Source organism: Struthio camelus, chromosome 21 (assembly GCF_040807025.1).
Source record: "Struthio camelus isolate bStrCam1 chromosome 21, bStrCam1.hap1, whole genome shotgun sequence".
Classification (NCBI taxonomy): domain Eukaryota; kingdom Metazoa; phylum Chordata; class Aves; order Struthioniformes; family Struthionidae; genus Struthio; species Struthio camelus.
This window is the reverse complement of record NC_090962.1, coordinates 12,018,349-12,040,244: the sequence shown is the minus strand read 5'-3', so window position 1 is coordinate 12,040,244 and position 21,896 is coordinate 12,018,349. Positions and strand designations below refer to the sequence as shown.

At 49.4% G+C, this 21,896-nt stretch overlaps 1 protein-coding gene across 4 annotated transcripts in view; it reads left to right on the top strand.

The window, feature by feature from the left end:
• Positions 1-21,896, top strand: part of EPHB2 (EPH receptor B2) — a 150,436-nt gene that overhangs the window by 45,097 nt on the left and 83,443 nt on the right. For all 4 annotated transcript variants that reach the window (XM_068915806.1, XM_068915807.1, XM_068915808.1 and 1 more), the window contains exons 2-3: positions 1,578-1,642; positions 7,311-7,995. In XM_068915806.1, the coding sequence (XP_068771907.1) occupies positions 1,578-1,642; positions 7,311-7,995 (750 nt within the window). The remainder of the gene's footprint in view (positions 1-1,577; positions 1,643-7,310; positions 7,996-21,896) is intronic.

Here is a 21,896-nt window from a genome sequence, read left to right as displayed (position 1 = left end):
GGAAGCTGGAATTCATGTTTGGGTCTTGCTTTTGCATGCAATGGATGCTTTCTGGTATTCCTGCAAATGCAGTCGGCCTCCTAAATGTATGCGCTCTAAATCTGGTGCTGATTCACATTGCTCCTACTGAGTAGAGGGTTATAATTTCTTCTGCAAGCATCATCTCAGCATTAGCTGCAAAATCGCTTGATAAACGCTGCCCAGCACCGTCTTTCCTGCAAGCTTAACACTTTCCCCAAGCCTAGGCTCAGTGTGGAGAAGACTTTAGGCTTTCCAACCCACGTTTCCTAAACATTGGAATATGTAGTTTTGTCTGATTTTATCAAAACATCAAAGCTGGACATGATGCAGAAAATCACAGCATTGTATCAGCCCTCAATACTCCAGTACAGACCTTGAGTTAGGTTTTCTGGCTATGTAAAACAGACTTACTCTGACAGCTCCATCTTTTGTGTTTAAGAGATGACATTTTGGGAAGCTCGTGACTTTGCAATGGCTGGATTTTTACAGGCATGGGCAAAGGTGTCTCCTTGCCATGTCTGAGCCACCACACCTTAGCCATTCATGGAAGTGTTTGCCAAATGCATTTCTGATAAGGCCAGATGGCCCTTGCCAGCCTTGGCTGGGGGACACCTAAACACATTAGCTGAAGTATTAACAGACCAGAACCTGAGTGGCCCTTCTCCTGCCATCAGCCTGGTGTGATTATGCAAACCAATAGCTGTTTGAGATGAAAAAATTCAGCCTGAGTCTTGGAAGTGTGAGGAGCTGTAGGAAGGACAAAAAGCGCTCTCTAAAGGCATTACTGCCTGCATGGCTTAGGAAACCTTCCTCTTTGCTTGGTGCTGGTTGGCCATAGCAGCATCTGACCTATTTCATCCCAAATCGCCAAGAAAATCAGATTAATGTTAGTTTAATTATTAAGTACTGTAAGTCCTTAAACTGCTATTCCTTCCTGTGTGCTACAGCATTGCTGAGGATTTTGCCTACTATACAAAGTGCTGGAAAAAAATGTCCCACAGATGTTGGCAGCTCTGTAGCTAGAGGGTAATGCAGACACCCTGTCTAGGCCGGGGCTCCTCATCTACAATTGCAGAACTTCTCCCAAGCCATGATATTCTGATTTTGGTTTTTAAAGAGGAAACTCCAGCTGGGCTGGTGCTCAGAAGAGCACGTTCCAGCCCATGTATTGCAGGAAATGGGGCCGGTTCCCGCTAAGCAGAGAACATGGAGGAAGCAAATGTGGCGGAGGGATGGATGCCAGGCTCCTCCCCGGCCAAGCCTGGGCTCCAAGGCGTCACCGAGTCTGACAGCGACCTGTGTCTGCTGCGGACCGATTTGGTGCTCCTGAGCTAGCCGTGCCTGTGTCCCAACAGGGTCACAGGAAGGAGCATGCAAGCTACTACAGTTCTTCCTGGCCTCTCACTCACTGCACCTATTTGAGCACTAAGCAGGCAACATCTGGGCTGGTTGTGGCTGGGTGCTGCACCCTCACAGACTTTGCCATTGGGCAAAACCTAACAGAGACCATTGCCCAGATTGCCGTCTTGACTTCTTGTTTTGCTTTCTTCTTGCAGAGACCTTGATGGACTCTACAACAGCAACGGCAGAGCTGGGCTGGACGGTACATCCTCCCTCAGGGGTGAGTTATCTAATGGCTTTGTGGGAGCCGGGAGCCATATTGGTGGCCAGTGGCCTATCATCTCTCAACAAAATTCATCCAAAGTGCTTTGGCCACATGAAAAGGGATGATGGGAAGAGCACACCAAAATATGACAATGGAGGTTTCCAGTAATTTTCTAGGAGGTGACGTCCAAAAAATACCCCAGTGTTAGAGCACTGTAATTCTCACCTGACAGTGTCAGGCCAGTGTAATTCTCTTTAAGACTGGTCCACAGTCAGTTAAAAATCAGGGAGAGGAAAGAATGAAATGCAAAGACCACTGTTGTTTGTCCCTAGCGTCTCACTTGTTATCCCATTGCCCATCACCTATTGCAGAAAAGGGTCAGAGCGTTGGCCTTCAAGGTTGCAGAGACAGCAGCCACTTGATTAAGTGGCTGAAATGACTCACAAAGGTTGTGTCTACAGTGTGGCCCTGGAGTAATGCGCACCCAGCCAGGCTGCCTATGATTCCATGGGTGACATTTCCTAGCTCACCGTTGACTGTCCCACTGCTTCACTAGGACAGGGATTCCTCCGAGCCACATCCCGCTCAGAACAAGCTCCTTTAAACAAGAGATTGGACAGGATGCTCTGTGTCTGCGTCCTCTCACTCACAAAACAAAGCAGAGAGAGCTCAGCCACTTCTGTGTCCCATGTAATTTGTGTGGGGCATCTATGTGGTTCAGAGCATCTCAGAGTGCAGCAGCGAGGAGCAGCTCAGAGCCACCATGCCAGAAGTCCTTTCCAGACATGTTCCCCCTCTGCCACCTGCTCAGGGCATAGGCCAGCACTGATTTTCTAGGTGGCACGGGTGAAGCTAGGGAAGTGCCTCTGCAGCTTGGGTTGGGGCATTGCATAAGTGTAATTCAGCGTCGTGCTAGCCTTCCAGCTCACATGGCCTAAGTGAACTTGGCCAAAGCCAAAGGCCAGCTTGGAGATGTTTCTGATCTTCATGCACGGAGCGGTTGGCTCAGCCTGCCACCCTGACAGCAGCCTCTCCTCTTCTATGTTCCTGTACCCTGCCAGTGCATGGAGCCCACATTGCCCTGGATTTTTTTTTTTTTTTTTTTTTTTTTTTTTGCTTTCCTGAGGGCCATGTCTGCAACGGAGCCAGAGGACTGGCTGGTCTGGTGTGGTGGAAGGGTGGACTGCTGCCCATTCCCTGCTTTGCCCTGTGCATCTGACCCATGAAAACTTCCCCGCGGTCAGCCTTCCCATGCCGCTACGCTGCCCTAGACCTGCCGCCCACCCTCGGTGGGGGCCAAATGAAGATGTTTCTTTGCGCTTCACACCGCGGGGTTGACAGGCGAGCCTCCTCCCTGGTGGCGCCTGGCCCCTCGCCAGTGCTCTCCGGACACAGCCTCATGAGCTGGGTTGGCAGAAGAAAAGAAACCCTTGAGAAAAGCCTCCATCAAGGAGATTAAACTCTGCGAGAGAGGTTTCCCCTCTGTGCCCTGACCAGCCCCGCGCCGGGCCAGCCGACCTGCCAGTGCTCGGGTGCCGAAGCTCCCGGCACCAGTCCCCCCATCATCATGATAAAGGCTTGCGCTCGCCTATTAGCATGGGAGCTCGCAAAGGCTGGGCCGCTCCGCCAGGCCCATGGACCGGCCTGCCAAAGGGAAATGATGGGCGCACAATAGGCAAGAGCAGAGGTCAAGTCTTTTTCTCTCCTTGCCCAGCCTTTCTTGTTTGCGGTTTTTCCATATGTAAAGCAAGCCTTGCTCCCGGCTCCCCCAGCCCCACGGTAATGAGGCCTGGGCCTGCTGGAAGCCGTCTCTCCGTATTATTGTGCTGCCTCCTTCTTTTGAGTTCCCGGCATGTTAATTAGAGAGCGAGGAGAAAGGGAGAGGCTTCTAATTAAGCGCTGAGGAAGCGCAGGGGCTGAGGCACGGGGGTGACTTTCTCTCCCAGCTGAGAAAAGGGAGCTTTGGAGTGGGGCGTTGGAGGGATTAGCTCAGCCGGCGGTGCCAGCAGCTCTGAACCAGCCCTCTCCTGGCAGCCCCCTGGACACTGCTGCAGGGGACTGCTGGATGCTCGCCCTCTGGGGCCAGGCTTCCTGAGCGAGCATCCTGGCCCCGGGGCATGTCCCCAGCTCCCCCGTCCCCTGTGGCAACGATGCGGGGAAGAGCCCGGTTGGAAAGCCCAGCACAGGAGCAGTATTTTCAGCAAGAGCATCTCTTGCACAGCACCTTCCCAGTCCTGCGGCCAGCAGAAGATGCTCGTAATCCCCGTGTCTGGAAAGGGGGACATCGTGTACACCGTGCTCATACCCTGCATCGTGCTGGAGACTCTCCTTCCACCACATGCTCCTCTTACCTGACCGAGGCTGAGCACTTCAGAATTGTGTCTTGAGCTCTTCCCATTGAGGCCTTGCGGGAGTGGATAGGGGACGGGACAGGTACTGGGCATCCCTGGATCTTGGTGGCTAACATGCTGTTTTGGAGTGGGGGAGCTGCTGGTGTCAGGATTGGTACAGGCAAGAAAAAGCCGTGTTGGAGACAGGGCAGGGAGAACAGTTGTTTGCCCATGTTTTGTCCTTGATTATTCCCTTCCCTCCCAATCAGTGTCCTAAAATCTGGGGAGATTCTTCTTACAGTTTTCCACCACCGCACCAAATTTCTTTCTGCAGAATAAAGCAAACACCCCCTGCTGCGTTTTCAAAGGATATTCTCCTTCTACGCCAGCGACAGTAGCAGATTTGCGGCCACTGCCAATCAGAAATGGTTGGAGCTGTTTGGGGATCTTCCCTGACAGCCTTCTGCTTGGTTCTTAGCCTTGATGTGCAAAGAACAATCTGTCTCTCATCTCATGAGTCTCCCTCTGCAGTAGTGAATGCCCTTGTGAGGCTGTTTGCAGGCTGAAGGGCTGGGGAATGCAGCTAAGGCTCTGCTTGTGAAGGGTTTTCGCTACAGACCTCAGACCTGGCATTGATGCTGGCTCAGAGCACTGGAAGCGTTGGCTCTTGCTCTGGTCTGCTGTCCTGTCCTGAGTATTGCAGACCCACCTCAAGGGCAGGGTTCTGCTCTGCACATCAGACTTCATGTCCATGGGAAACAGCTTGGCTTCCACTTGAGCAGGTTTGTGAATAAGTTTATAAAAAAGCCATTCCAGCTGGCTGGGACTGCGTCACATGCTAACTGGCCCCAAATCCCTTCCATTCACACTGTGCAGAGTGGAACGTTTCTCTCGTTGGTGTCACAAGGGGGTCAGTTCTCTGCCCTGCTCCTCACAGGCAGCTGCTTCTTGGGTACCTCTGTGAAGCCTCGCTGCTGGCAGCTGTTGCTCAGGAATCCAATTTCCTGCCTTGCCCATGGGGTGTTGTGGGTGGAGAGCGGTCAGTGTGGGGAGATGCTCTGCTTTCCTGCAAAGGCTGAGGTGGATGAAAGATTCTCCTCCCAGTAAATGCCCTTTCCCATCTGTGCTCACCACAAATGAATGACGCTGGTGGCTGCGTTGCAGGCTCCAGCCCTGCCCTTGCCTGATGCGTAACCTGCTAGTCCTACTGTACTATGATTTCTTTGCCATATGGCCTGGCAGTTCCTTTTAAGGGAGATTTCCTTAAGCTTTCACAGATTTCTCCTCGCTCCTCTCTCCACCCCCGAACTCTGGGAGCTGGGGATGGAGGAAAGGGCAACGGGTCACGTGACAGGGGAATCCTGCATGTTTGCTCTCCTTGTCTCAGGATCACTAGGATCCTTCATACGCCTAACTGAGGCAACGCTTTGCCAAGCTTGAGACAAAGAGAGCGAATCCTCCCTCGCCCTTCCCTGGGAGACCTATCTGCAGTGCAAGCTGCCCCAGGAGGCCCGGCCACACAGTTTGGTGAGTGATCCTCAACCACAGGAGACTTGCTAGAGCCCTGTGGGTATTGGCCGGCTCTGGCCTGCCCTGAAATCTCCCCATCCTGCAAAGGAATGAAAAGATGAAGGCAGCAATAAACACTGAAAGGTTTGGGAAATACAGCTGAAGAAAGGGCAGGGAGCTAGGCAGGACCAGTCTGGAGATGGGACAGTTATGGGAGATGTTGCAGCAGCCCAGAGCTCTACAGAGAGCCCTTCCAGAGTCCCAGGATGGAGCTGGGCTGAGCTTCCCAAGGGAAAAGCCGAAGTTATTAGCAGGGGAAATATTCCAGCCCTGAGCTATCTAGCCAGAAGGGATTTACTGTGGTGCCCCACACAGTGCCCTAGGTCCACTTTAAGACGGCTGTCACTCCTGCCAAAGGACTTGCCCATACCTGGGGCCGTTTCCTGTATCACACCTGCAGGAGAGAGCCCAAAACAAATCAGTCCATGTAGGAGCAAGGATGAGGGCTACCAGAGGGATCTAGCCCAGTGTAGCCTCTCTGGGTATTCGATGGGAATAACTCCCTTAAACCTGACCTCCTGGCGGTCAGGAGGAAAGGTCACTGTTGGCTAGTCATGTGTGTCTTAGTGCAGTTTTGCCAGCAGCACTGCCTTTAAAGTCTCTGAAATATGGGTGCACAGTGGTCAGGGTCACAACTGGCATGAAATAGGTCCAGGACAAAAGGATAAGACCTGCTCAGTTGATTTGGGAAAGGGAAGGGCCACGAAAAGTGTTCTGAGGCTGAGGTATTTCATTGGGTTATGGGAGGGAAGTGAACCAGAGCTCGTTGGTGGCCACATTTTCATGTTCACGTTAAAAAAGCAGCAAACCCGCAATGCCCGTCAGCCTGTCCCATGTCTGCTGTGAAATGAGCAGGTGGGTTCTCCGTGGAGAGCAGAGATCCTCCCCGCACAGATTATCCTTTCACATGGGCGCTGCTTCTCTCTGCCAGCTAATGTGGCAGGATGGGGGTCCAAAGAGCTCCTGGCTCCTCCTTTCAGCGCCCCTCTCCTGCTGGGTTTTTTGCTGCAAGGAGCTGCCCTGCTCCTGTCCTATCGCTGTCTGGAGAGGGGTTTTGCTGGCACGCCGGTAGTCTGCACCTTGCACTAATATTCAAGCTCCAGCCTAGAAGGAGGTTTTACAGTCATGTTATGAACTCCTGAGAAAGCAGGTTCTGTCTGCCACATTTGTAACCATAGTGGCACCGGTGGGAATACATCTGCTAAAGGCATCGTGTTACTTTACTACGAGGCTCTGCAGTTAAGAGGCCTCAGCAGTTCAGTGTAGCCTACTGGTGAGAGCCTCTGCTAAAGACATTACTGCCTGCAGATGAAATGCATGGCCCTGCCATGCCCTGCCCTACCAGTGCCACATGCAGAGGGGGCTGTGCTGTGGCACTGGTTTCACCATCCTTTTGGGCAGCAGGTATGGTGCTTGGCAGAAAACTGCTGACAGTGAGACAGTCCTGAGGTCTGCCTAGGACCTGGCTCACACTGGCCTTACTGGGCTGAGCCTGTCTGGCATGCAATGTGGGTCAAACCTTGCAGGATCAGGATGGAACCACATAGTTATGGGGCATTTGGAGGGGTATGCAGCGTTAGAGCAAGGTTTTGAGTACTGGTGGGGCTGAATCTGTGCTATGTGCCTGTGTGGACATGACGTGGCACAGTTTGTACTAATTCAACTTGCCCACTTGGCACACAACAGGGTTGGGAAGCAGCAGAGTGGATGGGGACCTAGCTTTCACTTAATCCTGTGAATGTCAATTCAATGCAGCCCAGTGACTTTTTGTGTCCTGTCTGCAGTGGGAAGAGGTGAGTGGATATGACGAGAACATGAACACAATTCGCACCTACCAGGTGTGCAACGTCTTTGAATCCAGCCAGAACAACTGGCTCCGGACCAAGTACATCCGGAGGCGGGGTGCCCACCGCATCCATGTGGAGATGAAATTTTCTGTTCGGGACTGCAGCAGTATCCCTAATGTTCCAGGCTCATGTAAGGAGACTTTTAATCTCTACTACTATGAGTCAGACTTTGACTCGGCCACCAAGACTTTTCCCAACTGGATGGAGAATCCTTGGATGAAGGTAGACACGATTGCTGCCGATGAGAGCTTCTCGCAGGTGGACCTAGGTGGCCGGGTGATGAAGATCAACACTGAGGTGCGCAGCTTTGGGCCTGTCTCTAAGAATGGTTTCTACCTGGCCTTCCAGGACTATGGAGGCTGCATGTCCTTGATTGCGGTCCGTGTCTTCTACCGCAAGTGTCCCCGCGTGATCCAAAATGGGGCTGTTTTCCAAGAGACCCTCTCAGGAGCGGAGAGCACTTCGCTGGTGGCGGCGCGAGGGACGTGCATCACCAATGCAGAGGAAGTGGATGTGCCCATCAAGCTGTACTGCAATGGGGATGGCGAGTGGCTAGTGCCTATTGGCCGCTGTATGTGCAGGGCAGGTTATGAATCAGTGGAGAATGGGACCGTCTGCAGAGGTAACTATTTATCTTCCTTTTTGCTTTGTGGGCTTATCTCATTGCTGTGGAAGACAGTCCTGTGCTAGTGCTCAGACGGTCTCGTGGTGGGGGGGCTGAGGAGCTCTTTGTCACATGCAGTGGGCCCTAACCTGCCTGGTAGCTGTGCCCTGCCTCTGGGGTGACAGGATAGCGTGTTGGCCCCGGTATCCTTTGGCTGCTCCCTGGGCAGCTTCCTGTGTCATCGCTGCCTCAGCGATTCCCGGCACCTGCCTGGGAGGCAGCAGTGCCTTCACCAGCTCTCGGGGACCGGCGTTTGGAGGAAGAGGCTGTGGCCCTGCTTCCTGACATGAGAGGCAAGTTGGACCAGGGCCTGGGCTCTGTGGGCTCTGCTCCATGTGGATAATTAGGATTTGTAGTTTTAATCTGCATAATCAACCTAGGATTGACCTCCTGAGGCAGGGATGGAACAAGAGGGAGAGCAGTCCTGGACAAAGCGCTGGGAGCACATGGGATGAACGGATGGGCAGAGCTGTACACAGCTCTGGTGTGTGTGCAGATACTCGCTTCCTCTATGACCTTCCTCTGCACCTCTTTCCTGCCTCAGGAGGTTGTGGCCAGGCCTGTCCATTCATTGCAGAGGCTCTTTTTTGTCTCTGGGTCCTCTGAACCACCGTTTTTGAGTGCAGGGGTGCAGGCTCTTCAGTGGTACCTTTCATGCTCTCCAGGCCATGGAGGGACGCACATACAGTGGTTTATGCCGCTGAGTTGTGCTTCTGATCTGCAATCATCTCCCAGAATACTGAACAGAGGCTGTGCCAGTATTGGCTGAGATAGCAAAGGGAGCAGGAGAAAATGCTTTGAATCTGGAAAACAGATGGAAATTCCTATTTAGTTGCACAGAAACAGGGATGTGGAACTGCAGCAGGAACTGTTTTTGCTTTTGTTTATGACCTGCAACTTAGCACATGGCTGAATTTCTTAGGGATGAGAGAAGCAGGGTTCCTGGCACCCAGAGATCTTGTAGTACAAGGGAACAAGTTGGCTGCAGCATTATCTAGTGAGACCCAACCGGTCCAGGAGCCAGGAAGGCAAGCATCCTGGTGGGACGGGACATTGACATGGGATGTTGAGGGTCAGGTTTGCCTCTCCAAACTGGATACCTCCGAACCAGGCCTCTGAGCTCCCTCTGTAGCCACAGGTCTCCTGTTCTAAGGTAAATGTAAGTAGCATCTCTGGAAGTGCCTGTTTCTTCATCGTGGCTCAGCTGAGTGCCATAGTGCAGCGCGGTGCTACAGACACAGCATTCCCTGGGCAAGTGAGAGGATCTGCAGGTGGCTCAGGCCTGGGTAGAAGGGGAAATATCATTCACAATCCTGGCTATTACATCCTACTCTCAGGCCTGCCGGCACTTAATTTATCCCCAATCTCCATGGTTATCTCTGTGCAGGTAGGGGTTGGTGCAATACTGCCCAAGCTGAGCTGGGGTTGACCTCCTGGCTGAAGCAGTGCCAGTTTCTTACATTTTGCAGGCTAGGTTTTGAGGGCTCAGGTTGAAGTGGCTTCCCCTGTCACCACTTCCTCACCTCGTGGAAAGGGGAAGGGGTCCAGAACTGGGTCTGGGACGTTCACCACGCCTTTCCAAGGCAGAGCGCCTTGCTTTTGTCAGAAACTGGGTCACGTGCTCCAGGGATGGGTGAGGAGAAAGGCAGCAAAATGATGTGTTTGGCAATGTGCTTGGTGGATGTGTTCCGAGCTTGCCTGTGCCACCTTCCCAGAAATCACTGCTCCCAAACCAATGTCTTCCCCTTCCCCAGTCTCGCAGACAGCACAAGGGGAGGAAACACAGTGTGAGCCTGGAGAGAGAGAGAAAGGAGCTGCTGGGCTTATAGGAAAGTTAGGGAAATGGAAGAGCTGCAGAACAGGACCAAAGGCTGCATGTCCCCTGGGCACTGGTGGCTGTACCGTGCAAGGGTGAACCATGGTGAACAAACTCTTTCCTCCTCATCCTCACTGAGCATGAAAATCGCATTATGGTTTTGATAGCATGGGCACAATCTGAGCAGAGCTGGAGTTTCTCTGAGATCAATTATAGATACAGTGGCGAGCACTGTAGAGGGAAGGCTCAGCCTCGAATGATGGACTAGGAAGGAGCTGTGTCTCCCCTGTCCTTGCTGCGGGAAGGGGTGGCTTGGTAACACCGAGCAAGCATAGGGAGAGTGCTGATAGTAGAGAAATGGATGCACCGAAAGCGGGAGAGCGGGAGGCCATGTTTGGTTGGGGCTGCAGGTCGGATAGTCGTTATGGTCTCTCTGGCATCTCACAGCCTACAGAAGGGCCCTCGTGGTCAGAACGACCCGATCTCCATCTCTGAGCAGGCAGAGCTGGTCCTGGGCTTCCCTTTGGGAGGCCAGGCCAGAGCTCAGTGCTGCAGTGATTTGGGACGTTCAGGGCTTGGGACATTCACCTCCCAGCCCATGCAGCTGCTTTAGGCTCAGCAGGATGCTCTGGTGTTGAGGGGTGGACTGGAGGCACCGACAGTGACTGTAAAAATCTGAAGGTGATATCCTTTCTCGTAGAGCGCTCACTGTCCCCCAAGTGCCCAGCTAGAGGGTTCTGTGGTACAAGATCTTGGAAAGGGGTAGGAGTTACTGGAGACAACTAAAAGTGGAATATGAGGAGGACACAGGGAAATTTGAAAATTTAAAAGTGGGTAAACAGTTACTTGTTGAGGCCAAAGATCCAAAAGTGAAGCCCTTGAAGGAGACCTCCATTGTGCTATGCACCTGCTCCTGGGAGAGGGCACTGCACGTCCTGCTGGTGGCTGGCTTTCTCACACATCAGGCTACAGTTCCTGATGTGCTGGGACATCATTTAATAGCATTCCTTTGACCCTGCTGGGCCACTATATATCTGTTCCCTCTGGGCTAGGGATGTTCAAGCATCCTCCAGCTGTGACTGGTCACAGGAAGAGCAAACAGCCTTGGGTTGTATCAGGAGTGGACCTCTAGGTGATGGGAACAACTGCTTCCCTGAAGGCAGAGGGTATAGGGTTAGTTCCCTACGAGACGGGAAAGCCTAAGATGGAGAGGGAGACAAACCAGGTCTCTCTGCTCTAGTGTCCTTCCTCTCAGTTAGAGGACCTAAGGGTAAAAGTATTGGTGTAACACAATACAAAAAGGGAACCTAGAAAATCCCAGTGTTTGTTAAAGGGAAGCTGGACACTTTATGATGCCCAAGTGAAGCATTCATAACAACATAAGAAGACCAAAATGATTTATTTAAACTTTTCCATCTCTGCTTGTTGTTTTTTATTTTTATTTTTTATTTATTTTGCTCAGCCCTACACAACACTTTGCTCTGATGCAGCTACGGTGTCTCACAGAGTGCTGCTCATGCAAACAGGCTCCCTGATCCCACTGCCAGCCCTGCCAAGGGGTAGTCTCTGTGCCCTATGGGGCTTGGCATGCTCCAAGGCACCCAAGATCTCCTTCAGAGAGCCTGGTTTCTGCAGCCTAGCTTGCTTGGGCTAGCAGGGAAAGCAAAGTGAGCAGGAGAGGGGGATTGAAAAGAAGGGAATGACTAGGAGCGAGGCCAGGTCTTCTCTTTGTTTGTGCAGCAGCAGGATTTTGGGAGGTCCAGTACGTCAGCAGCTGTTTCTCCAGCCGGCACTTGTGTGTGTGTGGCTCTGCAATCCCTGCCGTCATTAATCACACAGTGGCCTGCAATCCACCATCTCCTTGGGGCAGCTGGCTCTGGGGCTGTGCCACAGCCAAGTGGAGCCATTCCTGCATGGGGCTTCGTGGCTGGAGCTGCACGGGGCTCCGGGGGCCATGACAGACCAAGAAGCTTCCTCTGGTTTCTCCCACTGGCCTCAGATGGAAAACCTGGGCAGAGTGGAGAATGCAAAGGGAGACACCTGCAGAGACGGTGGGAGAGTTTTAGCATCTCCATCCTTTCTCAGCAACCCAGTGAGCCCCAGAGGGTCCTGGGTGAGGGGCTGTTCATCCCAGCTCAGTAGGGCAATGAAATGGCTCTCCTCCCCAGCTCAAATTGGGAAGGACATATGGGCTGCAATCCTTCATCCTTGCCCCGCTCCCGTCATGTCTTTGCCCCATGCTGATCCCAGCAGAGGCAGTGTATGAGTCGCCTGCTGTGGAGAACTCACTCATACATGTGGCTGGCAGGTTTTCTTGTGTTTCGAAAGGTGGGAGGAAACCTGGGCCCCTTTCCAAAAGCAAAACAAAAGCAAATCCGAACTGGCTTTTGGTGTGAAATACTCTCACAAGTCTTAGTGGCCTGCATGGGATGTGGAAAGGAGTATGGGGGATGCTGTTCACCTGTGCTGCCCCGTTAACAAATCTTGGTGGAAAAGGGCATCCCAAGCAATGGATGGCCCCACAATTCAGATGCAAGGCCCTGGGAAGAGTTGCTCATTTTCTCTGCTGGGCTTTTCATCTGGCTAATACAGTGTGAGCCTGCTCAAGGCAGTGTACACAAGGGATATTTATGGAGGAAGTTCATGCATCTAACAGCTTAAGCTCTTCTAAGCTTGTAGCTCCAGCACAAAAGGATTTGGGAGCAGTTAACAATTCTGTGTGGTTAAGAGATTTTCATTTTGCTAGGCCTTGCTCGCCAATCCCGCAGGGCCCTGCAGGGGCTGGCTGGCTGCACCGCTTTGCTTCGCTCATCCGCCGAGACGCACTCGCTTCCCTGCTTCTTTCCGTTATGTTGGCGAGGGGCTCAGAGCACACTCCTCCCTGCACCGCCTCCCTTCCCATCCCAATACGCCCAGCCCCGCTCTCCCAGCTTCCCAGCTTCACCTTCCCCTGCTCTCTGCCTTCTCTCTGCCTTCATCTTTTTTCTCCGTCTCCCCGTTCTTTGTCTGGGCTGCCTCCCCCCTTTCCCCCCGGCCTGTCCCTCCCATGCAGCATATTAAGCACATTTCTCTCTCTGCCTCTCGTATTCGCTGGCTCTGCTCTGCGATGGAGGAGGCAGAGCTATTGTGCTCCCTGCTCTCTCTATTTAGACCGAACTGTAATCGAACGCTGCCTGTGATAGTCTCTGCCTGCTTGGAGACAGCAGTCGCTGGTTGCTGATACATGTTGAGCCATGCCCCCATTTCTACCTTCCCTCCAGCTTCTGGGGACTTCTGGCGACATGTCTAATCATAGTAGTAGTTGCTGCACTTGCATACACAGCAGATAGCCTCGTCTTTGTTGGAATTGTGCAGGACTGAGCACAGGGAGTCCTGGTCATGCTGTGGTAACAAGGGACGATGTGACAATCCCTTGCTACCATGGACACATGGCTTCATTCCTTTGGGGCACAGGCATTTCTGGGGAGGAGAGGAGCTAGAGCAATAGTGGGGTGGGGAGGTTGGTGGCATGCTGAGAAGAGGAGGAGGCCGGTCACCAAGGTGGTCTGTAGAGGATTCGGTTGGCCACCTGTCTTCTTCTCCAGCTCAAGTTGAATCCAGGCCACTGCTGTTGGGGGCCTGGGGGCTCACCAGTGAGTCACACCATAAGCAGGAGGCAGGAGGGGAGCCTTCGTCACCTTTCTCCTGAGCTTTCCTTCTCCCAGGGAGAGAGCCAAGATGTAGAGTGTGGAGGTGCTGAGCCAGCTCCAGCTCCAACTCCAGCACCCACCCAGTCCAATTCTGACCCCATCCAGTTCAACCAGCAACTCTGCCCAGCTCCAAAACTGACCCATCTCCAACACTGACCCAGCCAAATACTTACCCAGCCCAACTCCACCAGCCTGGCTCAGCTCCAAGTCCAATTCTAAAGGGAGAAGCATGTCTTTTGAGATCATTTCCATAGCAGACTAATACACAGAGGATTGCTCTTTGGGGTTGTAAAAGACCGGCTTGCTAGGTTTGGATAGGGATGTGACTTGCAGGTGGGCTCCTTGCTGGACTTCCCTACATGTATTTGCATGATACTTAAGGTCCAATGTAGCTGTGACTGTGTTATGCAGTTGCCCAGACTCACAACTAGTTCCTGTGGACAGAGAGCACAGGCTTTGTTGTGTGATGACAGTGGAGAAGCTGCAGATCTGTTGTGCATCCCCCCTGCTATGTGCTGTGGATAGGGACAGGGTGCACAGAGGTAGTGATGTGCATATGAATGTGTATCCAGGACTCAGAGCTATTCCTCTATGTCAGAGTTGTGTGAAAAAATAGGAATCTCTTCTAGCTGTATTATGTTTGTGTTGTGTTGTGTTGTGTTTGGGAGGCAGGACATGTGCTAGCTGCACTCAGGGGAATGTGTGGAGAGGCTATGTCTTTTTGATGCGCCGGGAAAGGATATGTTCTAGCTGTCTTATAATCATGTTCCGTATGTTCGTGATATTTTGAAGATAAGAGACTATTTATGGCTCCATGCCTGTTTTGGTTCTGGGCCTCCACTGATAATGCTGGACCCAGCCAATAAATTATAAGGCCCTAGGGGTAATTAAATTCTCATAGAAAACATTCCTGGTTGAACTAGAGCAGATACAGCCAATTGTGATGTAAATGTTTCCAGAGATGGAGAGTTATCTGTTAAATTCTTCCAGTGGTTTCTTGTCCTCTGTAAAATGCACAAGCCTTTTTGCTACCTGACTGTGCTGGACATTTGGACCTTGTCAAACTTTGTCCAGTAAGTCCTTCATCATCACATTTCTGCTTTCTGTGTGGCTATTTAAGAGTAAGCCATGAGCCTTTAGCTCTGTCTTTGGTAAACCGTCAGGCTGAAATTATTAGCTCTTCCCAGCCCTTGCCAATCCTTTAGCCTTTCTAGTGGTGGAGCCACCGTCCCACAGATTCATATGTGATTCTCATAGTGATCAATTCAGTGCCAGAGTGGATGTTGCTTCCCTCCTTGAGATGTCCTTGTTTATATGTCCCACATGTGCTTTAGCCATTTTGGCAATGACTTTACGCTGAGTGCTTTTGCTCAGCTGATTGTCTGCCGTGACCCACGTCCTTTCCGGCATAGCTGCATGCAGGTCACCCATATGGCCTGTATCCTTTTCCTTGCAGGTTTGATTTGACAGGTATTTGTACTGAAATGCGTATTGCATGCTTGTGCCCAGCTTACCAAGACATCCAGATTGCTGTGTGTGAGTAGCCCATCTTCTTCAGTATTTACCACATTACAACTTCCATGTCATCAGCTAACTTTATTAGGAATACTTTGGTATCTCTGGGTCATTGATAAAAATGTTTATTAGCCCAGAGCCATGAACCATATCTATTGGCTCTAGTAGAAACAGATCTGTTCACTGCAAATTCTCTGCTTAGATCTCAGACCAAAGCAATATCAGCTAGCCAAGTTTTAATGCATTGAGTATGTCCCACAGTGTCTATGAACCCTCTAATTTCTGAATAAAATATCATGTGTTACTAAGGGAAATGCTCTACAGAAGTTTGGGTGCTTTGCATTAACACTGTTACCTCTCCCAACCAAACTTGTAATTACATCAACAAAAATACAAAGCTAATTTGTCTTAATCTGTTTTCCATAAATGTACATAGATTTTCACATCTGCTACTACCTTCCATTAATCCTTTACTGACTGAGTCCCATAGCTGGCACATCCTAATTTGCCTGGTACGGACACTGGAGTGGCAGTCCTAAAATAGGCAAGACTGCCTCGTTTAACAAATAGCTTTTTCCTGCATCTCTGGAACATCCTACTACTTCATGGCATGTGGAAAGTGAACGTTAACTGTCCACTGGTTCATCAGCCAACTCTCTAAAAAACTCTTTAGGTAGACGCTATCCTGACATACTGATTTAACAATGTTTGACTTTAGTAGCTGCTATTTAACATCTTGAGTTACTGCTGGAATGGAAAGTATTTCACCATCATCCTATAAGATGATTACATCACCTGGCTTCTTCCCAAGTACAAAACAGGAATTTGTCTGCCTTTTTCTACAGGGCTGTTGACAATTTGAATGCTCCCAGCCGGCAATGGCTTGGTGTCATTGTGGATACTGCTTTTTGGGCTTCTTCCTCTCCTCCCTCTCTGTCTGGGAAGGGAGAATACAATGTCTTTCTTTCTATCGCTTTGATTCTTCTCCCTCTTGCTTCTTACTGACCCTTCCATGTTGTGAATCCAATTAGGGCTGTGGCAGGGACTGCAGCGGCTCAGTATTAACTACTCCAAGCCAGTTTGGCGCCTCATGGAGTGAGAGGAGATGTCAGCCTGTTCCCTTTACATATAGGGATGGCATTAGGCTTCTGCAGATCAGGATAGGGCCAGGAAAGCCTAGGAGAGCACGGGGGTGTCAGACAGATGGGGTTTTGAGCTATATGCTTCCGGGCGATCCAAAGCCCCAAGGGATGGTGACCTAGCAAGGAGAGGCACAGATGGTCCAGGAATGGAGACTTCTGCTACTGAGAGAGGGAGATGGACAGCTCATCTCTCAACAGGAAATGCTGTTTCTGAGTTACTAGACCTTCATGACTGCAAGCAGGCAAAGGAGATTAGAGGGAACTGCTTTGTTTTCAAAACATGGGATGGACTGAGGTGTTCTCCTTTGGAGAAAGGGATCAGAATAGTTTTTCCAGAACACGTGTCCCTGGGGGGTGATTCTTGAATAGCAGGAATGCTTCAGAGTACTCCTAGCCCTGGTGAAAAGGCACAGGAGAGACCTGATCAGGATACAGAAGATAACCCTGAGAGCACCTCACTGCAAGCAGGAAGGGGAAAAGCATATTCTGATTTGTTAGTATGGGCAGGTTGTGAGGCATGTCTCATTGCCTTCTGGGTAAAAGAGATGGGCATCTCAGGTCCAGCAAAACACCTTAGGAGCATTAGTGCCCTGATGGAAATGATCACCAGTGTGGTCATCCCCAGAGTTTCTCAAAGAGATACAGTGGAGTTTTGCCTTGCACCCACCTGTCATAGCTGGTGCTTCCCCACAGTCCCTTTGCATGAGCTGGTTCTTCCCTCTGCACAAGCTCTTCCTCCAGCAGAGCTCCAGGGAAAGTCTCTTCTGCCCGTCCCAATCTGGGACAGTTTGCTCCCCCGCTTCTTACTCCCCAGATGCAGCGTTATGCTGGGAGCAGCGAGCTGATGGGAGGAGGTAGGTGAGAGCAGACCCAAGCAGAGCTAAGTGTCATTGCTTCTCCATCAGAGTAAAAATAATTTCCTATCTGATCCCCTCCACCTGCACTGAGTGTCCCCCAGGGGCTGAAAGCTTGGGTGCAGAGACTGGAGCCCTGTTAAAACAGGAGTGTTTTAACAGAGCTCGCATTCTGCCCAGATAAGAAAATCTCTCTCTGTCTTATTTTTACATAGGAAACATTTTGGATCAAAAATCACATTCCTATTCTTGCTACACCCATGTGAACTGGGAATAGCTCAGTTGACTTCTCTGGAAGCACCCCACGCTTACACTGGTGGGAGAGCAGGGTTTCTCTGTTTTTCCTCACTTACCTTCTTAGGCCTCCTCTTTTTTTCTTCTTTTTTAGAGAAGTGGTAAGCATTAGCAGGAACTAGAATGAATAGCTGGCATCCAGGTCCAGGCTTCCAGGATTTTAACTCATTCTGACTATAAAATGAAATGAACATGTTTTCTACCAATAGCCCTTAGCTTTTAATTTGGAATCAAGGCATTAAAAGATCTGGGAGGGAATGAGGGTTTTTGCCTGAATGCAGTATGGGGCTGAACTTTTACAGGGCAAAAGGGAAATACTCTTCATCATACATAAGTTAAGGAAAACTGGACAAAATGCTACTCTTGAGGATGGTGTTTTTTATTTGAAACTTTTTTGTGAGTCGGTCCAAAACCAGAGATGATTTTGAACATTTAATTTTGGGAAATACCCTCAGATGTTCTCTGCAGAGAGAGCTGCTGATTTGAAGGTAGTCTGATGTCGGATGATCACCCTGTAAGACAGTATTTTTTTTTTTTTTGGCAATGCAAGGTAAAAATCTTACAGAAAAATTAATCTAGAGGCCATGATTAGCTTAATTAGCTCCAAGGAAACTCTTTATTGTTCCCCATATGCCTTAGAAACATAGTATTTCATTGGAAAGTATCAATATAAATCTCCATAAAGGTTAGGAAATAGAATCAAAATGTTTCATAGCTAACACGGTGGCTGTGTTTTTGCACATCAAACTTTAAACAATATGAAATTAGGTCAGGCCAAGCAAAATACACAATATTTTCATGTGCTGTGATTTTCAAAGGAGATCGTAAATTCTGTAACACCGATCGGCAATTCTCATTCCTCATGTGAGTGGGAATTATAATTTAACCACCGTTATGAAGGAGCTGCATAAACATCACGGAAAAGTCGGCAGAAATACTATGAAAGCAACACAATTAGCCTAAGACATCCCCTCTTCTCCTTTTTTTTTCAAGGCATTTGGGGAAGCATTTTCTAGACAAGAACAAAAAAAGCTGAAAAGGTGGAAAGGTATTAAAAAGAAAATAAGAAAGAAGGGGCACAGCCCAGCAGACTTGGGGACCTGGCCGCCAGGTATTTTAAGACAGGGCTCCAGAGCGCATCTGCCATACTTGGGATGATTTATGGCTGCATTGGAAATACTTTTACAACCAGAAGAGGCACTGAACCAGCATGTTAGACTTTCTCCATACTAGGAAGTTTCACCAGAAGTATTTCTCCAAGCATACGGCAACCCCAGAGTCTGCATAGCTCAAGTGCCTTTGTTCTGAGCCTCTCTTTGTTCGTGTTGTGACCAGTAGTATCAGCAAAGACACGCAGCGCTGCAAGTCGGCACCCTAGAGGCTTTGACATTGCTCTCAAGGGATTTATATTTAGTGTGCTGTGGGAGAACTGTCTTGCATTAAGCAGTGGAAATGATGGGTCACATCTCTTTAGCTCATTCTGTAATCTGCTTTTCCTTACACCATTTTTTAGGTTTCCTGCCATCCTGCTATCAGCTGTGCTGATTGTATGGGGGCCATGAGAGCTCTTGCATCTGTCTAGAAATGGGGTTAGCATCTGAGAAACTAATAACTTGCAGAACAGCTGGTCTTGCAGGCAGGAAAAAGAAAAACAGCATATCGTGTGGGCAGTAAGTCACCAGGTCTTGCAAAGCGTCCTGTTAAGAAGAGACAGAGAAAATCATACTGAGAACAGATGCTACCAACTAAGTGCATCCCTTTTCCTGCACCCAGTGAGCTTTGTCGTAGAAAGGCACCCAAAACAGAGACCTTTGGGAACAGATTGTGCTCTGCAGATAGACGACTCCTGTGAAAACTTTCCAGGTCTCTAAAGCAAGGCCTTGAAAAAGAAGAGCTCCTTGCTTCAGTGGGTTAAACCTGCATGTGCCAAGGTTGTTCCTGGAGACTTTGGAGTTAAACCTGGGAATATTAGTTTTGCTCCTTCTGTCAGAAACTAGAAAGGCTTTTCCAAGAATCCATTCTCATGGTTTCAGCCTGCCAGAGGGACTTGGATACTTGCAGTGTTTGCAGAACAGGAGACAGCTCTAAAGTTGCCTTTATGTTAAGTGAATGCAACCAGAACGGCATCACATTGTGTTAAATTCCAGCCAAAATGGCAAGTCACTGATAATGCGATATTACATCGCTAGCAGAGACCTGGTCTGCATCTGAAGCTTCTGTGTTGGACTGCAAATGATGACTGATGATTTTACTGTGCTGAACTCACAATAAACTGGGCGCTGCTGGCTGCAAATGGCAAGGGCTTTATTTCCCGTTCGCAAATGTATGAGACTGCATTCAAGCACATCTCATTTTTGTGATGGCTGAAATAAATTTTCAAACAAATGCAGTGCTTTGTCTAGGTCCCAGGGGTGCAGGACTGGAGAGGAATGCAGGGTGTGGTGCAACGCATCCCATGCTTGGAGACAGATTACTGATGATAAATTAAATTGTCCTGGAGAGTGACTGGCTTAACCTGTCTGTAAGAGGGTGCACTGATAAGGGCTTACCCCTCTAAGGTAGCCTGTGGATGCAACAGTGCAATTCTGCACCACAGCCAGGAACCAGCAAGAGATGACGGGTCCAGAAGGCACGTGCTTGAGCCACAAATTCAGGGACTCTGGGTAGGTGGTCCTCACAAGTTTGGTGGGAGATGGCTAGAAAAATCTCCTATGAGTAAAGAGGCAAATTCAAAATACCTTTTGAAGGAATATCTGCTTCATTGATAGTTGGGTGTTGACGATTTTTAAGGATAAGCTCATGCTTGAGGAGTCTTGCTGCAGTTTGAGACTATTTTCACGCTCAGAGCTCGGGAAGATCCTGTGTTCAAGAAGACAGTTTTTGACTCAGAAACCAAAGTTAGCAGTTTCTTTTCAAAACATTATCACCTACAGCTGTCATAGAAGACAGGAATAGAGTGAATGATAAATAGTAGAATGGACACGTGATTCTGAGTTGTGCAAAAAAAGCTTTATTCATCCTAAACTATCAAAATGCCCAAACCCTCAAGATTATTAAGAATGAAAGTACAGTCTGAAGTGGAGCTGATAAAGTAGATTAATGTGGATGTTTTGCTCCAAATGGCTGTTCTCCCAGTCTGGATGGCTTTTGAAGAGGTTGTAGTAACTTTTGAAGAAGTTGTAGTAACAGATAATATTTGTCAAACTGCAAACAACACACTCCATTAAATGCATGATATCTACCTTTTTGTGGCATCAGCTCTCCAGGAGGCAATCTGCAGAGACATGGGAACTGTCTGTGTAGCGTCGCAAGGATATCTTGCCATCTGCCAGTAATTTCCATCATGCTGTTCCACCTTTCTCTCTGTTCTTCATGAGAACTGTTGCTGAACACATTGTCTCCATCTTCATAGGATTTGCAGAATTTAAGGATTCAGGCTGGTGCCAAGTGGGGCAGCCCAAAGTTCCTAAGTGGGTTAAATACCAAAGGACCGGATGGATGCAGGACATCATTGGGCATTAAGCTCTTAAACAGGGATTTTGATGGTCTTGGTAGATGCAGATCTCTGTCTTTAGGCAGTGTTTTTTGGTTTCTGTCCCTTTCCCTCCCCTCCCATTTTGCTTTATCCCTCCAATCGTGTGTATCAGTGAGTGGTTCTCCAGACACGCAGATCGCTGTAACCACGATAAAGAATTTTTTGGCAGATAACCTCCTGATTCATCCTAGCGCTTTTAGGCAGTGTCTTACAGGTGGCTCAGAAACCTACAACATAGTATTGGGTCTGCGTTTAAGTAGTATACTCTTAATGCCCAGAGGATTCACATAACTGAAGGTATGAAGCTCAGAAAGGTTTAACATAGTGAAAATGCTACTTCTGCAGGCCTTTCCCTGCGATGCAGGGAGTGGTCTTCTGAGGCACCAAAATGTGGCCACTCTCAATCCAGCCAGCTCAGCTTGCTAATGTGTCTGTGTTGCTTTCAGTACATCTGAGCAGCTGGTTTAAAATACGCTGGGCAGACACCATACAGCTTTAGACGTCACAGGAAATGCTGCAGTTCAGGCTCTGAAGGAATGGTTTGATCTGTGTAGAGTTGATGGCATTTTAAAGTGGGTCTGGCTGGTATCCTCTACATCCCAGCACCGCTGCAATGTGCTGTTTTTCCTCCCTTCTAGTTATGGAGAAGATACTTTGCCTCTTTGGGAAACTGAAAATTACTGGTTTCAAGGCATCATGTAGCTAATATGGAAAAATGCAATCCTGCAATTGAATCCACAGGTATGGGAGGTTCCACTTAATCTTCAAGGACAAGACAGGACCTCTTTACAGGTTGAAGTAGAATAGGATGGTTTATACTCTGCATTTTGAAGCATTTCATGGTGCTGAATTTAGAAATCCTAATTGGGGAGAGTAAATGGAATTCTGACCCTCTCAGCGTATACCTGTGGCCCTAGTTAACAAAAGAGAAACAGCAAAAGTGGGGAAAAGAGCATCAGGGGAAACATTCAGTGAATGATACACTCCTAGATACCTTCTCATTCACCATTCCCT